Below are 23,887 nucleotides of genomic sequence, written 5' to 3'. Positions count from 1 at the left end.
AGATCTATTTAAAATGCTACCAGAAACACCCACAGAACAACCTGGAATGATATGAGAATGTTGAACATGTACAATGTGACTAACATTATTTAAAGAAGAAATAAAGCTAATAATAGTGCCCATAGATTGTCCTGGTTGTGGCCTTCCAAAGTGCCATAATTATATAAAAAAAGCAGCACTATGAAGAGCCCCAAGATGTAAAAGATTTTACAAAACCTTCACTATTACAGATGCCATATTGCTTTGGGCAAAATATCCCTTCCCCTTGCCTGTAGTCTGTTTTGGCCATGTGCAAGGGCTTCCAGCAGGGTTTAGTGATAACATGTGGGTATGCCATTTGACCCAGACATCATCATCATCCAAGTTGGAAAAAGTACATAGCACATGCGCAGGATTTAGACCCATCTTTTCATTAAAGGGGAACTATCACCAAAATGAAAATTTAATATACGCTTCAGCATACTGAAATAAGAAACTTTCTAAATATAATCAATTAAAAATTCTGTACCGTTTCTGAAATAATCAAATTTATCTTCACGATTCATCATCTGTTTCTCTTCATTCTGTCTTCATGCAGCAGTTGAGTGTCAGACTGAGTCATTGACAGTTAGATCCAATATATCTTAAAATCACCAGACATCATGTCTCTCTAGGTGCAGGATTGGTGCAAAAGGCAGTTATTTTGTTAGATTTTGTTTGTACTGGAATCAGTTATGTGAGTGAACTCTAGTACATCTGCTAAGGATAGGAAGCCCCCCTATAAGATATATTGGATCTAACTCTCAATGAATATCTGACGACACACACAACTCTGCCTTCTTTCTGTTAAGCATATGTTCCACATAGCTTCTTATGCTGCAAAGACTAGGGGGTATATTTATCAAAGAGTGAAGTTAGAGGTTGCCACAGTCCTCTAGAGTGAAATTCCGCCACTCTTCATTCATTTCTATGGGATTTTTAAAAGTAATTATAAATGGGTAAAAGTGAAAGTTCATCCTTTGATAAATACACCTTTCAAAATCCCATAGAAATGAATAGAGAGGGACGAAATTTCACGCTAGAAGCCTGGCGATCTCTAACTTCACTCTTTGATAAATATAGGTATCTTATGGAACCCCTTAGCACTGGTGAGGTTCTAGGCTGGATGACCGGGGGCCTTGTGAATTATATGGCTGTATTTGCTTCTTCTAGTGGACCTTTTACCTATAGTGATAGGCGAATCTGTTATTCACTGAATAAATAGCGAAATAGCGAAACAATTTGTCATTTGACTCGCGTCAATTTTTATATTCGTGACTATTTTGTCCAAATGCATTAAAGTCAATGGGCGTCTGAATAATTTTGACTTGTGACAATTTTTATGCACACAACAATTTTGATCAAAATTTTTTCACGGCGGATTTTTCGTCTGTGAATTTTCGACACAGTTTCGCATATCCATGCCTGCCGAATTTATTCGCCCATCACTAGTTACCAGCCATCCATCTATTAGCTTCCCACATAGCAGAAAATTAGGCTTGGTCAGTGGTAATTTTTTCAAGTCAGTAACAATCATCGCTTTACAACTGCAGCCTAGAGAGAAAAGAAAATATGAAAAGATACAATAAACATATGAAGCTTTTTTCTTTTTATACAGTGCTGTGTGTGTGTGTGTGTTAAGAAGGTGCTCAGTGTATATCTTGCATTTGAGAAGGACCCTCTGGTTCCTTTTAGTCCTTCTCACACTAACCAATATGGTTGTTTTATTTCACATTCTGCTATAATGCAGATATCAATGGACATAGCAACCAAAATGTAATTTCAGTGTCAGACTGTTATAGTGTCGGACTGGGCCGGCAGGACATCGGGAAAAAACCTGGTGGGCCCCGGGCTCTTGTGGGCCCCGCCGGCCCAGATCCACTTCTCGGTGTTGCGCGACCCCTCTTTGTTGGGGGTTGCGGCAAAATAAACATTTTGCACATGCGCACAAACGCTGCCCTGCACGCATGCGTACTGAAGTGGTGCTGTGCGCACACGCAGAGACCAGGCACAGTGACACGGTGCACTAGAGCGGCAGCGGGGGCTGGAGGGGGGCCCTGGGGCAGTAGCCCCGGTGGGCCCCAAGCACCCCAGTGCGACCCTGGACTGGTGAGATAAATTGCTTCTCATCCTTATGTATCAAGTGTAATATCTGTTCTTATCAGTAGGCATTCATCCACCCACTGAAAGTAGGGCAGTGCTCACTTGATTTTTTGGCCAAAGAGCTGGAGTACTCAAGGTCTAGGGTTGTGTGTGGCCATTAGGCTCCTTCCCTATTGAAACCTATACCCTCTGTGTGCACACAAGACAGAACCCTGCAATCCTTGAAGAGTGGAGAGTTTGATGACCAAAGGAGGGGAGTATTGTGGTAAAGGGACATCTGAAGATCTGAATATCCTTGCCCTATAGTCCTTTTGGCCTAGGGGTCAGGGATTTTTGCCAACCAGTTAGCTCTCCCTCTTAACAGGAGAGTTGACACCACTTGTACTTTTTGTTATACACAAAAAAATCAGTTTAGCTTCAGAAAATATGAATAAACAGTTTTACATTTCTTGTTCGGTTCAAAAACAAAAAAAATAAAGACTTACCTCTAAAATGTTTTATAATATCACTGTAAAGAATATTAAAATTTCACTTCTTGGTTATGATGGCACATTAACTTGCCCATTTCTGCTGTTATTCAAAATTCTGTAAATGTCTCAAAAACAACCCACAAAGCGTTCTATTTTATATTAACGAGCTCCAGTATTTTCAGCTCAGTTCTGGAAATGGAAATGTAATGCTGCAGTCAAAGAAGGAGAACATTCATTACGTCACTGTATTTCAAAAGCAAAGTTCTGCAGTAAAAGATTTTTATTTTAGACAGAACACTGACTGCTCTGCTTCCTGCCATTCCCCTTGTTTATTAGGATTTTATTGATTGTAAGACTTTAGCTGGTCATTAATGGCTAGATGCAATATGGGATCTTTAGACCTGCTCAAAAGAAGGGCTGGAATTCTCTCATTCTTTCTAAGACCATTTTAATTCTGTTTTTCATTTTATACTGCATTATTTGTGGTATTGAAATTTTGCCTGTTTTGCTCAATGCTTCTCAGTTTTGGTATTTACCAACTACCTTTATCAATCTAACTTTGGTCACAAAAACATACAAATCTGCCGTAGGTTAGATTTTAGACTAAAAAGATGAATTACCTGGATAGAAATATAAGTTTTAAAAACAATGATTTTAATAAAACCCAAATATAGTCAGTTTCCTGGCTCATGGGTCACTAGCCATAGCAAATAAAATCCATGTAGAGAACAAGTCTAAAAAAAAAAAAAAAGGCTAATGGGTTATCACTGATTTGTATGGCAATATATGAAGTTAGCCCGAAGTTAACCATTTACTTTGGTTAGCACACATGCCTGTGGATAAGCATGAGAAAAAAATGCAACAAGTTTTTATGAATGTGAAAAAAATCTGCCTGAAAAATGCTACATTTTAATGAGAAAATCTGCCCCACAAGAGAGAAAAATATGAATTATTCTGAATATAGTGTTTTCTTGCAAGTGTTAAATACAAAGGTATATATTGTGTATTGGTATAGTGCTAACATATTCTGTAGCACTTTACAGAGATATTTATTATTCATATTAATAATCCCTGCCCCAGTAGAGCTTACAATCTAAGGTCCTTATCACACACACACACACACTATGGACAATCATATTAGGAGCCAATTTTTGGAGTATGGGAGGAATTGGTAGTACCCCAAGGAAAGATACACAGGGAGTAGAAACAATGTTTTTTCAGAGTGCCCTGGCTTGAATTAAGCCTAGGACCCTAGTGCTACAAAGCAGCAATGTTGTGCTGGTGTATTCCAACTCTCCCTCAGCATAAACATTCACACAACATAAATGGTGCATACCTTGTGTTTATTCACATTAGACTATTAGTAATTTCAAGAAATTCTAAGTGAGATAGTTACTTAGAAAAATGAGGCAGAAAACACCTAGCCGGATGTAAATGCCTTAATGGCTTTTCAGCATTCATACAATAAATTTGCTAAAATCTGGTTTTCGGGCCGTCAATCGTAACTATACAAATTGACGCTCGATATTGTCGAGATATTTTGTCGGTCCGATTTTTTCCAGAAAAATTATTGAAGAATGAGTTCAATTTGTGGAAGGGAGTTTGGTCGATTTTGTTTTCATAAAAAACTAGAGTTTTAGTAAATCAGCCCCAAAATGCTTGCCACCATTATATCTATACCTTCTGCTCACCCACCAGTTGACCAAGTATCCTCGGGATTAATTTTAGGCTGAAAATTGTGCCAAAGGACTCAGCATGCTGATTTTTTTTGTACCTTATAATTTAGGAATAAATGAATATATGACTCATGCTGCCTTGAATTTTACCTGACCTATCTCTAATATGCTCTGTCTGGCAGCAGATTTATGGTGTAAGTTAGAAAAATAAGTGTATGCTTGTTACATTTGTATATATATCATCAGTATATATATGGGGGGGGGGAATGTAATAAAAGTTACAATATTTGCTAATGATCTAATCACCTGAAGTAGCCAATCAGCAGGAAGCACTTACTGGTCACCTGTTTAAAAGCAAACATCTTATTGGTTTCTATCGGTTAATGCAGCCGGGCAAACGTAATGCCTTTATTACATATGTCGAGGGGGCAATATATACACTATTCTTCAGTACAGAGGATTTACAGGCAATCACAGCTACAGCGAGAAGTGGTATAAACATAAGCATAAACTGCAGAGGCTCAATATTCTAAATTGGAAATCCATTTAGTTTGCAAAAGTATGTGTTTGCTAGAAATGGATAATGTCTGCAATACCAGAGCTTGCAATTAACAGAGGAATTGCTGTATACATATACAGCAATGACATTTGAAATCAATAGGACAGAATACTAACAGCTGAAAACTGCGATCAACACAATATCCGGCACGTTGTAGTACAAACATGAAAATGGAGCAACCAATACCATAGAGACTTACTCAAGTAACAGGAAAGGACTTTAATTCTACAGTAAAACTGAGTTGATATTCGGTCAACAAACCCCCCAGTCATTTTGTGTATGACAAGCAGTAATAGTATTCCAGGACCTATAAACATTATACTTTGACATACAGTAGCAGAGCAGTATCTACCTATCTAGTAGAACTGGAGTGTGTCATCCATTTTTTCCCGAACATAATTCAGGTTTTTGGATGCAAGGACAAGTTGTCTTAAGAGAGGAAGCGTTTTCTTGTTTCATTGACACCTCCCTGGAGCACTAGAGACAATGTTACACTAAAGAGCGCACTCATCAAATGTGTCTCTGGTGACTGGTCCAGATTATTGGCCAAATTCACTTGATGAGAAAACTCTCTTATGGCGTATTGCCAGATTTCTCCATAGATTACAAGTGACATTTAATGGGATAGAAGCTGAGAACCACACACATGAACAAAACAATAGTAATTAAAAAACTATTTTAAGTATCATCAAACCATGGAGGTGGATTTATTAAGGAATATTACATTTTGGGGAAAAAGGGAAAGTATACATTTTTTGTTGTTCAAACACAGCAAAAATACTGGAGAGGCAGATGTGTTTTTTCCCTGCTTTAGTCATTTAATCTTGAAATAATTGCAAATTAAAGCATTCTGCTTGCTAGAGCATCTTTAGCCTTTATCGATAGGTATTCAATTCTGCTTTATAATTTGTGTCTTTCAGTTACTCTGAAATGTATTTTCAGCATTTAGCAGAATTAAGCAAGGAAAGATTAGATTTAAGTTAAATATACTAAATAATAGTTATAGGAAATAGGAGTCTCTTAGGAGGTGGGTAAAAGTATTATGTGAGTTACTGCCTACAATTTTATCTCATGGTTCTTTAAAGGAGAACTAAACCCTAAAAATGAATATGGCTAAAAATGTAATGTTTTATATACTGAACTTATTGCACCAGCCTAAAGTTTCAGCTTGTCAATAGCAGCAATGATCCAGGACTTCAAACTTGTCACAGGGGGTCACCATCTTGGAAAGTCTCTGTGACACTCACATGCTCAGTGGGCTCTGAGCAGCTGTTTAGAAGCTAAGCTTAGGGGTCGTCACTAATTATCAAGCAGAAAATGAGGTTGGTCTGTAATATAAGATGATGCTACAGGGCTGATTAAAAAGGTGGGAGCCCATGGCTCTTTCTCTTTAACTCCACAGGGTGCTTGGGGTGGCTGTGCTGGGGAAGCTGTCATAGCTGGGAAAAGGGACTCCTGGGAAGCTGGGAAAAGGGACTTCTGTCATAGCACTAGAAAGCGAATACCTCAACTAACAAGGTTTTTTTCCATGAAACCGTGTACGGCTTCTTGAAATCACCTGGGGTTTCCTTAATGACGGCTCTGATGCAAGAAGTATTGTACATAATAAGGGTTGCCACCATGCTGGTATTTCACCAGTCTAGTTGGTAAAATACCATCCAAGGCCAGGTCTGGTATTACAAACTCACCGACAATGGGATACCGGTAAATTTGTAAACCACATTAGTTCTGCCTCTGGCCCTCCCCACTCACCCTCTATCCCCAACACATCTGTAACCCTGCCTACTAACCCAATCTCTGCCGGATCCACCCCCATTATGTCTCAGATCCACCCACTATTAAGTCATGACTCCGCCCTACTGGCCCTACTCATCCCTCCCTTTCATTATTACTCAGACCCTTCTCCCTACAAGCTGGTATTGTCCCAGAAAAAAGTTGGAAATTCTATACTAAATACCTACCATAGACATGATGTGAAAAAAAACCAGTGTCTTGTGTATGTGGTGGAGCTTTTTTTTTTAATATATATTCTTTATTTTGCATTTTCAATTACAAGGATACATATATACTTAAAATGATCCAGTCAAAGCAATATATAACATATACAACAAGAAAAATGAGACATACATTACATTATCGTTGAAACAAGTATCTGCTGATCAAACATATGAGTGGTTATCTAAGACCCAATACCTCATATCTTAACAAGAGACTTTATGTTGTCAATGCTTGTTCAGTTATTATACTATGAGCGCCCATCACAAACTTCATAGTAATTTTTATTACTGAGTGGGAGAAAGTCGAACTGTGTCGGGCTCAACTTACTAGTAAGGTTGTCAGTTAATGTAAGCACTTAGTATTTCACTGTAGTAATGGTATCTTAATACAATCTCAATGAGTAATTGCTATTGCTGATTTACCAACCCCTATACCATCTTTATTTTATTGTGGACATCTCTTGTTAATTTTTAAGGCTAAATTTTCCAGTCCCCAAGTAAAAGGGTCATATTCACCTCTCGGAAAACACAAATAAAAAAAGAGATGAAGGGGGGGGGTGATATGGGAAAAAAGGTTGCTCAGCTGCTCTGCTTCGTTTATAAACTAGGTAGGCATTTCCATTTTCTCTAGTCATGAGATATGCTTTACTGATTCTCCTGTCTGGTTACAAATTCTTAATAAAGGCTGACTATGCTGACCAATTGACAACAAAAGCTGCTAGTTTATTATGTAGAGCTGACACCATCTCTTCCATATGCATGATATGACCCCACTCTGTGACACATTCATCAAGTGTTGGTGGTTCTGTAGATTTCCAGTGCCACGGGATAACTGACCTTGTAGTCCCAAGACTGTAACCTATTAATGAATTTTTATATTTAGTACTTGATCCGGGGAGTATAGACCGATTGCTGGGTTTTTCTGGGATACCAGCCAGTTTGTTGATTACCTGAAATACCTTGTCCCAGAACAATTCAAGTTTTTTTACATGTCCACCAAATATTTATCACAGTACCAATTTCCTCATTACATTGCCAACACTCAGCTGAAACAGTGTGGTAGAATTTGCGTAGTACCTCTGGGCATCTGTACCATCTAGAAATTATTTTATGGGTGAGGTAGAACAGGTGTCCCATTGTTCCTCGGTATGTGTGTGGCCTTTAGTTTCCATTTACAAATGTATCTGTGTCAGTAGTTCCTAGATTGGTCCTCTGCTATCTTATACAATGCTGAGGTTAAGTGTTCAATAGGCGATTTAGATACACAGTAATTCTCAAAGGTGGTTGTGGTGGCATTCAGAATGGGCTTATTTCTAGAAGAGAGGAGTCAATGTTTGAATTGTTCATATTTTAATTTGTACAGAAAGGCTCCATGTGGTGGAGCTTTAAGGGGATGCCTTCATAATGTCCCCACTGTATGCAGTGTAACCAAGCATAAGCAAGGCTGTATACAGAATGAACTTCATTGCAACATGTAGGGAAAGGTGCAAAGGATTACAAACAAACTTTTTGCCCATTTTTGAGCCTTGGTCAATATTTTATTAGGCTAAATACATTTTAACTATAAGTACAAGACTTTTTTGATGTCATGTAATGTGTTGTGTTTTTCACTGTCTCTAATTCTTATTCTACATGTTTGTTTTAGGTCACAACAAAATCTGCTTTATTCCTGGAATGGTAGGGCCAATTCTAGAGATGACACTTATCCCTGAAGTTGAATTACGGAAAGCCACCATTCCTATTTTCTTCGATATGATGCTGTGTGAATATACCCACAGCGGAGACTTCAGAAAGGTAATACAGTGTTAACTCAGTAATGTATTTTTTTTCATTGATGGGCAAAAAGCCTTCAGAAACGTGTGTTTTATGATGTTTGTTTACATTGTACTAGCTTTTGTTGCCACTGGCAGATATGACTTTGGTCAGTTTTATAACATTGCAACAGCTGGCACAAAATTAACTTTCAAAACCTTCTTGTTCCTGTACATCTGTTCCCTTCCAATCCTGTAAAGTACTTGTTTGCATTATAAAATGTGTTCTGTACTCTTGGCATGTTCTTTATCTCCTGGGAAAAACTAATAGATCTCCATAACACAAGAAACTTGGAAGAACATCAGGAACGCGCACTGCATACCAAGAGCAACAGAAAAATACTTCTGTGCACTACCATAGCTTTGAGGGCAGCACTGCAGAATTAAAGATGTTAACATTCCATCATAAGATAGTATGAGCAAAAAAAAATTAATTACATTAACAGAAGCTAGATTGATTTTTACAGACAATTATTAGCTGAATTTGAAATGAATTTTTTTTATTTAAATGGATTCTATCATGATTTTTATGGTATAGTTTTATTATAAGTTACACTGTGTACATTGCACGTAATTCATTCTACCATTTAACGTTTTATTCTTGAGCCAATACATGTATTTTTTTAGTTGTAATATTGGTGTGTAGGCAGCCATCTCAGGCCACTTTTCCTGATCTTGGGCTTTCAGAAGCCAGCACTTCACAATGGAACAACTTTCAGATAGGCTATTGTTTCTCCTACTCAATGTAACTAAAGCAGTGCCAACTTGAATTAGCTGCACTTGGATTTTTACTATTGAGTGCTGTTCTCATATCTACCTCTAGGTGGGGCATGAGTAGGTGTGAGGGAGCATCTGGTTACATTCCCATTGTTCTGATGATTTTCTGCTGGGGTAAAGGATGGAGGTAGATTTCACACCAACTGCCAGTGCTGTAGTAACGAATAACTGAAGTTTATCAGAGCACAATTCACATGACTGAGGGCACCTGGGAAACTAACAACATGACTAGCCCCATGTCAGATTTCAAAATTAAACATAAAAAAACTGTTTGCTCTTTTGAAAAATGGATTTCAATGCAGGATTCTGCATAATAAATAACTCTTCCATTGAAAAAATCTAACTATGTTTAAATTGCCAAAAAAATTTAGATTTTTTTTGACTGGTAAATCTCAACATTTGAGTTCGGAAAAATGTATTTGAAAATATTCCAATTGACTATCTTGCTGCAATTTGTTCTTATTGTGTCAAAATATTAATAAAAAAGACATATCAAAGACACACCAATTATATCGTACAAAACTATTTTTTGTGTACGATATTTGGTGCGTGTATGGTAGGAGATGACTTGGACATCGGTCACCTCGTCGATCGGGCTGGTCAGAAACTTTAGAAGGCACCCAAACATCGCCCATTGTTGCTGAATCGTCATATACAGGTAGAATTCTATTGTTTCTACCTGTATATCTGGCGATTGAGCTCTACACGTGTGTATTGAAACAAACAATCTTTCCAGGAAAAATAGTAATTGTAACATCTATAGCCACCTAAAGTTTTCCCCAAGGGGTAGCAATAATAACCTAGTTTTTTTTGAGCTTGTGTCCACCTTTAAAGTAGAGAGATCTGAGATTATGCTGAAGGAAAATAGACTGAGCTCATGGAGGTTGGGTATGTGTTAAAATAAATGGAGGTTAAGAAGTGTTCTGAAAATGGTCAACTCATTGTCGTGGGTTTGAGAGCTTGGGTCTTCCAGATAAGGAATCTTTCTTTTGGATCTCCATGCTTTAGGTCTACTAAAAAATATTTTAAACATGAACTAGACCCAATGGAATTGTTTCGCAATATGGATTAATGTAGCTTAGTTGGGGGTCATGTACTTGGTTCTGTTTTATTATTACAGAGAAAAAGATAATCATTTGTATAATGTTGAATTATTTAATTAAAATTGAGTCTACTGGAGAAAGCCTTTCCATAATTCTGTGCTCTCTGGATAAAAGGTTTCCAGATAATGCATTCCCAAAACAGTACACATTTTAAAGTGTTTTCAATTAGAATAAATGATATTTTTTATAAGCTACTCCTCATTCTCCAGTGAAAAAATATAGGCCATAAAGTAGTGTGCTGATAGAATGCGAATTAAATAAACCACACACTTCCTAGTGATATCAATTTCTTCCTTCTTGTACCATCTACCATCCCTAAATCCATTTTTTTATATAGTTCCTGTGAGTGAAATAGATAAAGTCCTTCTAATTAGTGTTTAAAGAAACCACTCAAAAATAAATTCCCAAACCCTGAAAAATCATACGGAAGTACTATGCCATCTGTCACCTTCTGTACCTACTATAATAGGGACCAATTAAGAGAAGAGAGATAAATTGAACCTCTCATTCTTGTTTTGTCAGTTGAGTTTTACATCCAGCCTTTGGAGTACATAGGTCTATGCCATTCTTTTCCAGCAAATAGTGTGCCAGCGAAGCAAAATGCAATGCAAAATAAAAATATATGGGTTTTTATACTGCATGCTAAAGTATTTGGAGCACAGTGTCAGAAATAATCGTATCATTGATTGTGCTGCTCTAAGGAAAGTAATTTTCTTTTCCACTTATCTGTGTCTTCTTCTCTAAGTGATGTTTGTTCTTCTTGATTTTGATTATCAGTCCTCTTCATTATTTTGAGATATTCCATCTCCTGCTTTACAGCTGAACGCAACGTGAGAGCATTTGTTACCAATATATTTTCTTAATAATTAGGTTCCTCCATCTACAATACTACTAATTCTCTTAAATTCACTGCCTTTCCCAGCATAGCATTAATTATTTTCTATTTTAAGTGAAACCATGCTATTCAATAATGTAGACTAATTAACTGGACAATTATTTGGGCCTGAAAAGAATTGGTACATTGCTATGTAGTCATGGATCCTCATTTTCAGACTAGGGTCTTTATAGTTCAATATTTTCATACACATGATCAGTATCTAGTTCCCCTATACATACTGTAGTTAGACAGGGATGGCTTCATTGTACTGCTTTGCCTGGTTTGTCCTCTAATATCAGCTTTTTCTTTTGTCTACTATTAAAAAGTGTAATGTTCTGCCAATTAACCTGGTTACCTGACAGTGCTGGTTAAGTGTGATTTAACGTGCACATTACAGACTTTTAATGAGCAGAAAGCATAGCACATAATATTAACCTTTTATATTAGTATATTTATACAAATCATGGAAATCAATGGACCATGAAATATAGTGTAATTAATTCCCTACCGTCTATATTGTTTGCCTCAACTGATACATTTATATAGAGCAAAAGGGAAAGTTGTTCTCATCTCTAAACAATTTCAAACTATTAACTGAGGATACAAAATAAATAAGTTTTACCTGCAGCTATTTATCCATGGTTACAGCTCCCAAATTTTGGGCTTTTTTATTGGAGAAATTACCTTAAAGGAGAAGGAAAGCTACAGGGACATTTTATTGCCAATAAATTAGCCACAAGAGTGCAAGCTAGAACACTATATGTAGTCTGTATATTTGTTAAGGATAGCAGCTGCCATATTAGCTTGGTGTGACTTCCTGTCTGAGTCTCTCCCTACTTGCTCATAGCTCTGGGCTCAGATTACAGCAGGGAGAGGTAGAAGGAGAGAGGAGCAAACTGAGCATGCTCAAGACCATGCCCTGGAGGTTTAAGCTGAAAGAAGTCTGATACAGAAGCCCGTGTATAAAATAGAAGATAATAAATGCTGACAGAGGACTCAGAGCAGCATTACTTTAAGGGTTTACTGGTGTATTCATTTAGACCTTTCTGATAAACCTTTCCTTTTCCTTTAACTCCTTCCCCACTTTAAGGGGGGTATTTACTAAAACTCAAATGTATCCCCTTTTTTTATAAAAACAAAGTCAACCTTACTCCCATCCATGAATGTAACTCATTTGTCAAATAATCAGCTTGAAAAGGTCAGTGCAGGGAAAGTCTTGGCAAAATCATGCAACAATTCCAATCAAATTACTTTTTTGTATTTGATGACCAAATTGCTCGATTTTTTTTTGTCACTCAAAAAAACACCAACTTTTTCAGATTATCCAGGGCAGATCATGATTAGTGATGGGCGAATTTATTCGCCAGGCGCGAATTCGCGGTGAATTTGCAGGATTCGCCGCCAGCGAATAAATTTGCGAAACGCCCGCGAAAATTTGCGGCAAAAATTCGCCGGCGTCAGATTTTTTTTTCAAAAAAACGGACGCCGGCGTCAAAAACGGGCGGCTTTGTCAAAAACGGGCGCCGGCGTCAAAAAACGGGCGCCGGCATCAAAAACAAGACGCCGGCGCAGTTTCGCGAATTTTTTGCTGTTTCACAAATTTCGCGCGAAATTCGCAAATTTTTCGGCGAAACGGCGCAAATTCGCCCATCACTAATCATGATGTCTAGAAACATCTTCAAATTGTAAAAAGGGACATCTGCCATTGACTTCTACATGCTTCGACAGGTTTAAGATGGAATATTTTTGGATTCGGATTTTTAGCAGCTTTGGGGTATAATACATTTCTAAAAATTCAAGTTTTTTTCCTCTAATAAACTCAACCGCAATAAAAATCTAGGCTTCATTAATAGGCCCCTAAATGTTACTAAATCTTTATGAACAATGTATATTAATGTATGGGTATACAGAGATATATATATATATATATATATATATATATATATATATATATATATATATATATATATATATATATATATATATGTGTACTTATGCATATGTACTTATGTTGTATATAAAGCTTTCTTTTACATTATTAATGGAGCTTTGTCCATTGTGAGCATGTATGTAAATATGCAATGTTATAAAAGTGTGCTCTGTATCAGCTCATCTATTAATAAATGTGGAATACTTAAAAAAGTGCAAGTCCTAAAATGATACAGTCAAAGCCCTAATAAGCTGAAATGAGACTAAATGGCACTATCTGAAAATGAGCTAAAGCAGCTCTGGCTGGAAGAACTCGATAAATTTTACTATATTTTTGTTAAATACAAGAAGTGGTCAAGGCTCTGTACATTATATAATGAACAAATAGTTAAAAATACTCTTTGCCATCAACCTTATTGCAATTCGAGACACATGTGATTAATTCATTTTTCTTATTGATATGGCTTTTTCTGATTACTATTCTGAAAAATAACAAAATGTCATATTTGTGTCATGCTGACAAATTGATGTTTGTTTTCTAATAGAAAAAAAAAATCTATTGCCTTCTTTCCTTTGCAGTTTGAAAATGAAATCATATTGAAGTTGGACCACGAAGTTGAAGGAGGACGGGGCGACTGGCAATATATGCAACTATTTGAAACAATGTAGGTTTGAAACAAGGATTTTTTTTTTATTTTAAGTTTAATAACCGCAATCTTCATATACTTAATAGGAAATGTAATGTTATTTGTTATTGATATATAAATCTTGAATAACTTTTTCTTCGATAAAAATTCTGAAAATCTACCAAACCTCATGAACAGTGATGGGTGAATCTGACCTGTTTTTCTTCACCAGAAATTTGTGAAATGCCAAATGCTTTGAAGTCAATGGGCGATTTTCGTTTGATACTATACATAAGAGTCTATGGGGTGGATTTACTAAAGAGCGAAGTGGCTAACAATAGCGACTTTTTGCCAGCGTTGCCACCTGCAGGGACATCACCAATTTACTAACAGGCGATGGCGCCAATTTCGCTAATGAAACAGACTGTCGCTAGCGGTCATTCACACTCTTACGCAACCTCAATAAAATGTGGATTTCACTGAACGTTACCTGTTTCGCCAGAGTTGCCTTCACCACCTCAGATCAGGCGAAGTGCTATGAAGAAGCTAGATCTTTCTCAATCCTTTGTCACTTACATCATATCCTGTGAGCCGAAAATGCATCAAAGTTCAAAAAACGCTGGTGTCTTTTCCTTTTTTCAGAGTGATTGCCTACATAAGTCCCAACAAATAGTGATGGGTGAATTTATTCGCCAGGCGCGAATTCGCGGCGAATCTGTGTGAATTCACAGCGAATTTGCGCAATTTGCGCCCAGCGAATAAATTCGCGAGACGGCTGCGAAAAATTCGGCCAAAAAAATTCACCAGCGTCAAAATTTTTTTTTGGACGCTGGTTAATGAATCTGCCCCTAAGGCTGTTCTTCTGTGTCAAAAAGTGTAGAAATATTTAGCTCATCCTTACTCATCAAGGTAAACCCCATATGGTCAGGGCTGTATTTAGGTCCAGTGCCACCATAGACACCAGACGCATCAGCACCCCCAACATTCGGACCGTATTCACAGGAACACGTGACATCACTTCTGGCAGACATCCCTTCTGGATTTTGCCCAGTACTCCTAAAACCCCCAACTCCACCACCAGATTTATGTAGAAAGTCTCCAGCGGTGCCTGGAGGGTCTGTTTCTTGAAAAATGTATTCAATTACATAGGCACCTGAGGCCCGCCCCCAAAAGCTGCCATCCTAGGCACAGGTTCTCCATTGCCTATATATACATACAGTATGTCCCTACATATGGAAGTCCTAATTATTTATCTCCAGTCATATTTTTCATAGCCTGGGACTTTCATGCATGTTTGCATTTCTTGGGAAATGGTGTCTCCTAACCTGGGCATTGGCTTTAGTCACATGCTTGATCCTCCCCCCCATTAACTTTTTAAAGGAGACAAAAGCATTGGTTTCACAGGCTTAATCCTCACCCATTTGCTTTTTTTAAAGGAGAGAAATTACCCAGATAAACACCAAAGGCATATGAACACCATTAAAGGGATGGGTGTGGGGTTGCTACAACCACATGATAAGTTGACCATTCTACCTGCAGAATAACTGTGATAAAGTATAGAAATACAAAAAAATGGTGGGTTGTAGAAACACTCCAAGGCAAAGTACATTATACAAGTACAATGGAAGTGCATCTAATCTGGCCTTATATTCATATAGCTAACAGCAAAACTAATGTGATATGTTATTGATATATAACTCAATTAGTATACTGAAACACTACTTGTACTTAAAAATAATATTTGCTGTTGACTCATGTACATTAGTTGTTGTCTACCTTTCTCTGTTCAAAAGAAATAAGTCATTTATTGTTCTGAAAGATCATGTAACATTGTTCCAAGGCAATTGGAAATCCAGCAGAGTGTTAGATTGAATGAAAGTGTAAGCAACATACATCAAAGTGATATATTCATTCCACAAACATTTCAAAGACTGTCTACTGAAATTGTCAGCAATGCAATAAACAAAACTTTTCAAGGAAGCCTGAAAAGTTATAAAGGCAAATCCTTAATATGTATTCCTTGTAAATGCACCGATAGGTGTAGAAGATCTCTGAAACTATTTCTTTTTTCATGAATGTCAGAAAACGAAGCATAGTTTTTCAAAGGACACAATAAATGGTCACTGGTGTTGTGACAGTAAAGTCTACATTTACATTTTGCAGCTGCAAAGGTACTTTTTAGGTCATTGGTACATGGTGTGAATATCGAAGTCGAAGGATTTAGCGCAAATTCTGCGATCGTACGATCGAAGGATTATTCCTTCGATCGAACGATTAAATCCTTCGAATCAAACGATTTGAAGGATTTTAATCCAACGATCGAAGGAATATCCTTCGATTAAAAAAACTTAGGAAAGCCTATGGGGACCTTCCCCATAGACTAACATTGACTTCGGTAGCTTTTAGCTGCCGAAGTAGGGGGTCGAAGTTCTTTTTAAAGAGACAGTACTTCGACTATCGAATGGTCGAATAGTCGAACGATTTTTAGTTCGAATCCTTCGATTCGAAGTTGTAGTCGAAGGTCGAAGTAGCCCATTCGATGGTCGAAGTAGTCCAAAAAATACTTCGAAATTCGAAGTTTTTTTACTTCGAATCCTTCACTCGAATTTAGTGAATCGGCCCCCTAATGTTAGAGTTTTTTATACCTGAAATGAACTCAGATAAACTCAAATGAACTCACAACTCAAATGGTTTTTTATTTAAGAAAAAACTGGAATGGAAAAAAACTTGATTCTGCAAGTTTGATTTGCGAAATCTGAAAACTCGAATTAATCAAGTTTTCTGAGGGGAAAAAAAACTTAAATCGCTCAAATTGATCATGTTCTCGGGCAAAACCCCTCTGAAAGAAACTTGAACATCATGAAGGCTATTAACATCTTCAAATGGTTCAAGGGACCTCTGCCATTGACTCCTACATGACCTTGACAGGTTTTAGATGGTGTATTTTCGGATTTGAGCTATTTCCAGGGTTGGGTATAATAATATAATAAATTTGATTTAGGGGCCGATTCACAAAGGGTCGAATATCGAGGGTTAATTAACCCTCGATATTCGACTGGGAATTAAAATCCTTCGACTTCGAATATCGAAGGATTTTAGCGCAAATAGTGCGATCGAAGGAATAATCCTTCGATCAAACGATAAAATCCTTTGAATCGAACGATTCGAAGGATTTTAATCCAACGATCGAAGGAATATCCTTTGATCAAAAAAACTTAGGAAAGCCTATGGGGACCTTCCCCATAGGCTAACATTGAGTTCGGTAGCTTTTAGATGGCGAACTAGGGGGTCGAAGTTTTTTCTTAAAGAGAAAGAGACTTAGAATGGTCGAATGGTCGAATGATTTTTAGTTCGATTAGTTCGATTCGAAGTCTTAGTCGTAGTCGAAGGTCGTAGTAGCCCATTCAATGGTCGAAGTAGCCTAAAAAACACTTCGAAATTCAAAGTTTTTTTACTTCGAATCCTTCACTCGAAGTTAGTGAATCGGCCCCTTAAAAAAAAAAAAATCAACTTGAAAACTCAAATTTTCATGGAAAACAGCTCGAATCTTAATAAATAACCCCCTAAACAAAAATGTTTTTTACTACCTTATTTAAAGGCTTGATTTCTACTGCATTCATGAAAAAAATGATGACTGATTCAAATACCTTTACTGTGTTATTTAAATACATCAGCAGGAAGGCTATCTATGTGTGCATAGCCCTTTCTGTAAATAATTAGTGATGGGCGAATTTGCGCCGTTTCGCTTCGCTGAAAAATTTGCGATTTTCGCGCGAAATTCGCGAAACGGTGAAAAATTCACTAAACAGCGCCGGCGTCTCGTTTTTGATGCGGGCGCCCGTTTTTTCTCGCGAATTTTTCGCGGGCGTTTTGCGAATTTATTCGCTGGTGGCGAATCGCGCAAATTCGCCGTGAATTCGCGCCTGGCGAATAAATTCGCCCATCACTATAAATAATTACTACTGTTATTATTTATATGTTTATTCTTCCCTTTCTTTCTCCTAATCTACCCTTCTTGTTCCCTAACAGAGGTGCATAATGTAGCCAGACCACTGACAGAAGTGGGTATGCTTTTTTGCCTCTTAGCACCTCTGTCTGGGGGTCTATGTAAATTACTTTAAAATGTTGAACCTTATTATAGACTAACAACACATGATCAAACAATAAATAAACCTAATAAATAAAAAATGCAACTGATATATTTTGGTCTGATTTCTACAAATGTTGTGCCATTTTATTGTAGATTACTTGAGTATTCCAGCAACCATGCTTACATTTCCAAGGCAATCGAGAGCTTCGTGATTCTAATAAAAGGTCTCTTGGAGAGGTTATTGGATTACCGTGCAGTAGTAACTGATGAAAGCAAAGACAACAGAATGAGTTGCACAGTCAACTTACTGGTAAGTGACTTTTTTCTAAGGCCGTGTGGCAGATCACAGAGTTCTGAAGTATAGATGTATGCAAGCACAAGAAACAATTCTCTTTTTTAGGGATGAGAAAAATCTAGATGTGTTCCTTGGTGTTAAAATTGGTTCAGGAAAGACTATAAAGCTGTAGAAATATAAAACATGGTTGCAGATAGTGTACTTTTTAAGCAGATTGTTTTCCATTTTTACAATGTGTCTTTAGTAAATCTTGACACATCCCATGATAATCTCATCCATGGGACCACATAATAACTTCCCCTCATATGATGCCAAATATTTGATCACAGTGGAAGTACAGGAGCTCTTCAACAAGACTAAAGAAGAGGGAGAAATGAGCAGCCAGGTTAATCAGGTGCTGCCACCTTAGTTGAATGAACGGTTCTATTTTTGCTCCAGGCTACAAAAAATTATGACAAAAATAAAATTGGATCTCCAAAAAAAAAGGTTTACAAAGAATGCATGTGATTTCACTAATAATTTTAAGGAATATTATTATAATAATAATAATAATAATAATGTAAAGAAACAATATGCACAAAAAAATAACTTAATAACTAAATAACTTAATTTCACTTATAGGTATAAGCAATATTATAATAAGTATACTAATGTAAAGAAACAATATGCACAAATGACTTTTTATGTCAGTGGGATAAAATATCCTACAATTTATAAAGTGAATAGTGACTTGAGTAGTTCTATTGGCCAGAGCTTCTTATATATCATTATACTTGCAAGACCCTTTGCATATAAATACTCCTCTTTAACCCCTTTATGCAATAAAAGGCACTACGTTTGCCAGTTGAAGGTTAAATAGTTGACCAGCAAATGCTACTTGCTGATTGGTTGCTTTGAGATACTGCTCCTGGGCAATTTTAGTGCCTTTTATTACATAACCTCAAGGGAATATATGGTGAAAACCCCTTTTTTACATTTAACATATGTCTGGTTCTAGCTGTTCATAGACATAGACAATTTCTTTAGTTTTCAGCATTTTTTTTAAACCTTTACAGAACTTTTACAAAGATATCAATCGTGAAGCAATGTACATTAGGTAAGTATAGTTTATCTTTTTTTTTGGAATTAAAAATTAACATTATTACCTAATAATAACCACATATTAACAAGTTACTATTAAAAAGCTACACAATTTCCTTTTCTGTTGGAAATTCTCACTGTGAGTATCCTGCAAAATATTTCCTAAGGCTTACATTTGCATTCAGATTTTAATTTATCATTGTCCTTCCCCAAAGCAGTGTTTTGTATTCCTTGCCCGTTTGCTTTTTAATAAAATGGATATGAATACAGAGTCTCATTTATAGCAAGCAGTAGATTTAAAGCCACTGCAGTTACTACTTACTTTTATGCTATATGTGATCAGCCTACAAACTGCAGCACTTTAGTTGTTAAAACAGCTTCTTCTGGGTTTTGATCAGCTTCAACTTAATGTACGTGGAGAGTAAAAATTGCCATAATTTGTTTTCTCATTTCCTGAAGGTAAGAAATAGATGTTAGGAGAGGCTATTGGAAAACTGTGAAATCGTTTTTTGAACGCCCGATTAATTATTACAGAGACATGAAATGTAATATAAAAAGAATAAAGTATAACACAAGCACAGGAAAGCAATAAAAAGTTGCAGGATGTTAGAGCAAGCTTTATGAAGTCTTTATTTTTCAACTGGCAAAATAGTATTTGAAGAAGTTTTCCTGCTGTTATTTGGGTGTTCTTTTTGTCTTTTTTTTTTTTTGTGCATTTAATTTATGCACATTGGTGGCAATTTATTATGCATAAATAATGCTGAGAGTACTGGAAAACCCATGTCATTTCATGATGGCATTTGAATACTGTAACAGAAAACCATCATTAAATAAATACATCTTCCACTTTAGGCTAGACTTTGTACAACCGTTTATATATGAAACAATATTGGACAGATGCTTTTAGCAAAATGTGGACAATGATACCAGATGGATACAAGACAAGAAATACATTTTCACAATTAAAATGAAAAATAGATGTACACTACAAAGTAGGATAGTGTTGACCAGTAAATAATATTACAGCAGTATTACTATATTTGGTAGCTTCAGGAAGTGATTTTTTTTTAATTCTAAAACAAAATCCTCCTTAATCTTCTTAATTTAAAGAATCGAAGTAAAAATCGTTCAGCAGATCGATTAAATTGTTCGAATCAATTTTACAAAAAAATACTTTGACTGCTCAAAACTTATCCAAACACAGTTTATAGGAGGTCCCCCATAGGCTAAACAGCAATTCGGCAGGTTTAAGTGTCGAATTCGAAGTTTTTTTAAAGAGACAGTACTTCGATTTTCGAATGGTCGAATTTGGGAAGTATTTTCAATTCAAATCGAATTTTTGCCTATTTGATGGTCGAAGCACCCAAAAATTACTTGGAAATTCGAAGTTTTTGAATTTGAAAATTCACTTCGACCCTTAGTAAATGGGCCCCTAAGCGTCAGATATTTTATTGTATTTATTTAATTATGTTTTTCTTAAATCCATCTTTTCAGCTAGCCTTTATTCTTAGCTGAAATCTCTAGACTCTCTTTCAGTAATGCCTCTTTTATTTAATGGAAACCTTAACAACATTCCTGGGAATACCAACTTGAATAAAGGGTGGATCCCTCACCAAGTAAAGGTTTGGGATGCATTATCCAGAAAGTTCCAAATTACAGGAAGGCCAACTCCCTTAGACTCCATTTTAATCAAATAATTCAAATTTTATGAATTATTTCCTTGTTCTCTGTAGTAATAGAACAGTACCTTGTACTTGATCCCAGCTTGAATGTAATGAATCTATATAGTTGGCTAAACAATCCTATTGGGGTTATTTAATGTTTAAATGCTTTTTAGCAGACTTAAGGTATGGTGATTCAAATTACAGAAAGACCCATTATGCCTTTAAAATCATGGTCCCAATAAGCTTGGATAATAGATCTATACCTATAATAACTTAGATGAGGGTTACTATATTCCTTTCTTTCTTTGTCTTTTTATACCACACACAAAGAAACAATCAAAGTATCATTGAGAAATTACTAGCTTTTGTACCTACTGGGTGCAAATCAAGAGGACAAGTCAACATTTTACAAAATGTCTACATACTAAGATAGGGGACTGCTGTGCCCAGTTAAAAATAGTTTGGGGCATTTTACATGCCCATTATAACTGCATAGGCTATTGAAGAGAGGATCCTGATGGTAATAACTTCATTGGATCAATCCCACCTTGAACTGTATAAAGAAGGTGGGCATAAGGTGTTATAAAAAAAAAATATAACTATAGAAAATAGAATACTATCCATGATTTCTGATAAACTTTTGTAGCAGCAACATGACACAAAAATATTCACAGAATGTAATAGAACTTTAATAATCAAAACTCTTATGTGTTCCATGGGTTATGGAAGAAGGAAAAAAAATTCCATTGAGGTCAGCTTCATCTAACAGTCTAGCCATGATGCATTCACTTCCCAAAGATGTTTTCTTTTTCCCTTAAAAATGTAATAGTTTTTTTAGACAATGATTCCTTTCCCACTGAAATATATGTTGAGGAGTACTGCTTAATTCTTGTACCACTCTGTGCCAGCGAGCACATCATTTTTGTGCTGCTTATCATTTTAAAACTACTTTGACAGTGGAAGAGAGAATTGTCAGAGTTTTTTTTACAACAAGCTTATACTTTCTCTCAGAATGACATGTGCGCCTGATTTTATTGTAGGTCAGAATGCCCTGCATTTTGTTTTGCCTTTTCCTTAAATAAAAAAATGCTTTTTTTGGTATTACATTTGATATATATCAGAATTTATTCTGATAAGATCGTAGTTAGAAATTATTTGTTAAATTCAGTAGATGATTTATGTACATATTTTTGTATAATTTGGGAACACATAAAGCCCTATTTCCTTAAATGTCACAAGTTGGCCTCATTATTTTTAAGAACACGAATCAGTTGATTTAAAAAAAATAAAAAATACAGTGTCCTTGGTGTAAAGGAAGAGATTACCCAATATCATGGAAGGAACAGAATGTATTTATGAGACAGTACAAGAAAAGAGGCACAAGGATAGCTTAAGAACACAGATAACAAGAATTACGGAATAGAAGGCCTGTAGTGTTATATCTGCTCATGTTTAAGCTGCAAACCATCATTTTAACTCCCTTAGTACTCAACAAAGTATTAAAATATAAATGTAATAAAATATATTTTATCTTTGGAGAAATTCTTGTTAAAAATGTCTTTCTTTACATTAATAGCATATTTTCTTGCATAACTATAAAAGGTTCTATCATTTTAAATCAAATGAAACTGGTCTCTAGGAGATAAAGTAGACCCAATCTGATTCATAAATTATTATAGTACTTTTAAAACTAGACTTTTGCTTCTTGTATGACAAAAGGTTGGTATTATTTAGGGAAACAGCCTACTACAATATTCTGTCAGGTAGGAAAGCTATTTGATTGGTAGATTTTATGGCTGATGAGAGCTATAGGTTTCTCACTACAAACTGCTGTATATGGATGTTATGGAACCCAATTAATGATGGACTTCTGCAAGGCAGTGTCCTATAGCCCTTTAACTTTAGAAATGCAGGATGTGATACCAGATCCTTTAAATTGTAACTCAAAACAGGAAAACTTCCTGAAATATATAGGCATGGAATATACAAAATCATCCATTCTAGGGGAGTTTTATGTCTGCAATCTTTCAAAGTTTGACAACGTTGCATGGTGAATTCCTTGAGTTTATCTGCTAGTCAGAGAAATAGCAATATTCTTTAGTTATCAAGATGGTTTGATGATAACTATAGATAGATTCTATTTGGCCACAGCACTAGACAAAAATAAATATAACACTTGAAAGTGTTTGACACACAAATTTAACTAAATCTCTTCATTCTACTAGGGAATTGTAAACATAGTATTCAATAAAACATAACAATTGACAAAAAATAAATGCAATATATGTGTGTGTCCCTCTCAAAAAATACTAAAAATATTGTTCAAGCATAAATCTTTATTGGGTGATCGTTCATATATTTTAGTTTTGTTTTTTTTTGTTTTTTAAATCTCTGGGCAATAGCGGTAAACACTTTACAGAATCAATATTTTGTAATGCACAATGACATAGTACCCATTAGTGTGTTTATTAGAAACTTCCATGACTATTACGGGCTAAAAACTGTCATTGAGTAATCCTGGAAGGTGTAGAATATCAATTCGAAGCATGTTAGGCTAAACTTGTAAATATGAGGTTTCCAATTTTTTTAAAATAAAGTTCTACTGATAAATACTAGGCTCTGTAATTGCTCTGTAATTCTTCTCTCTACTCTTTTATTGTGAAATAAAAGCATGCTGGAACATATTTATCAAGGGCCCATGGATGCTCTGTGCTTATGTGCTGCAGCATTACTTTGAATACTTCAGACTTATGCTTCTTCAAATGCCATATACTGGTTGAATTCTACTGGTTAAGTCATCATAGTGCCTTAA

At 36.0% G+C, this 23,887-nt stretch overlaps 1 protein-coding gene across 2 annotated transcripts in view; it reads left to right on the top strand.

Annotated features, from left to right (window-relative positions):
• The window catches only part of dock2.L (dedicator of cytokinesis 2 L homeolog), a 313,170-nt gene that overhangs the window by 232,399 nt on the left and 56,884 nt on the right, over positions 1 to 23,887 (top strand). For both annotated transcript variants that reach the window (XM_018252117.2, XM_041586149.1), the window contains exons 33-36: positions 8,469 to 8,617; positions 13,900 to 13,985; positions 18,190 to 18,346; positions 19,387 to 19,427. In XM_018252117.2, the coding sequence (XP_018107606.1) occupies positions 8,469 to 8,617; positions 13,900 to 13,985; positions 18,190 to 18,346; positions 19,387 to 19,427 (433 nt within the window). The remainder of the gene's footprint in view (positions 1 to 8,468; positions 8,618 to 13,899; positions 13,986 to 18,189; positions 18,347 to 19,386; positions 19,428 to 23,887) is intronic.

This window comes from Xenopus laevis, chromosome 3L (genome assembly GCF_017654675.1).
Source record: "Xenopus laevis strain J_2021 chromosome 3L, Xenopus_laevis_v10.1, whole genome shotgun sequence".
NCBI lineage: Eukaryota > Metazoa > Chordata > Amphibia > Anura > Pipidae > Xenopus > Xenopus laevis.
Note: the sequence above shows the minus strand (reverse complement) of the source record. Positions and strands in the feature narration are given on the sequence as shown.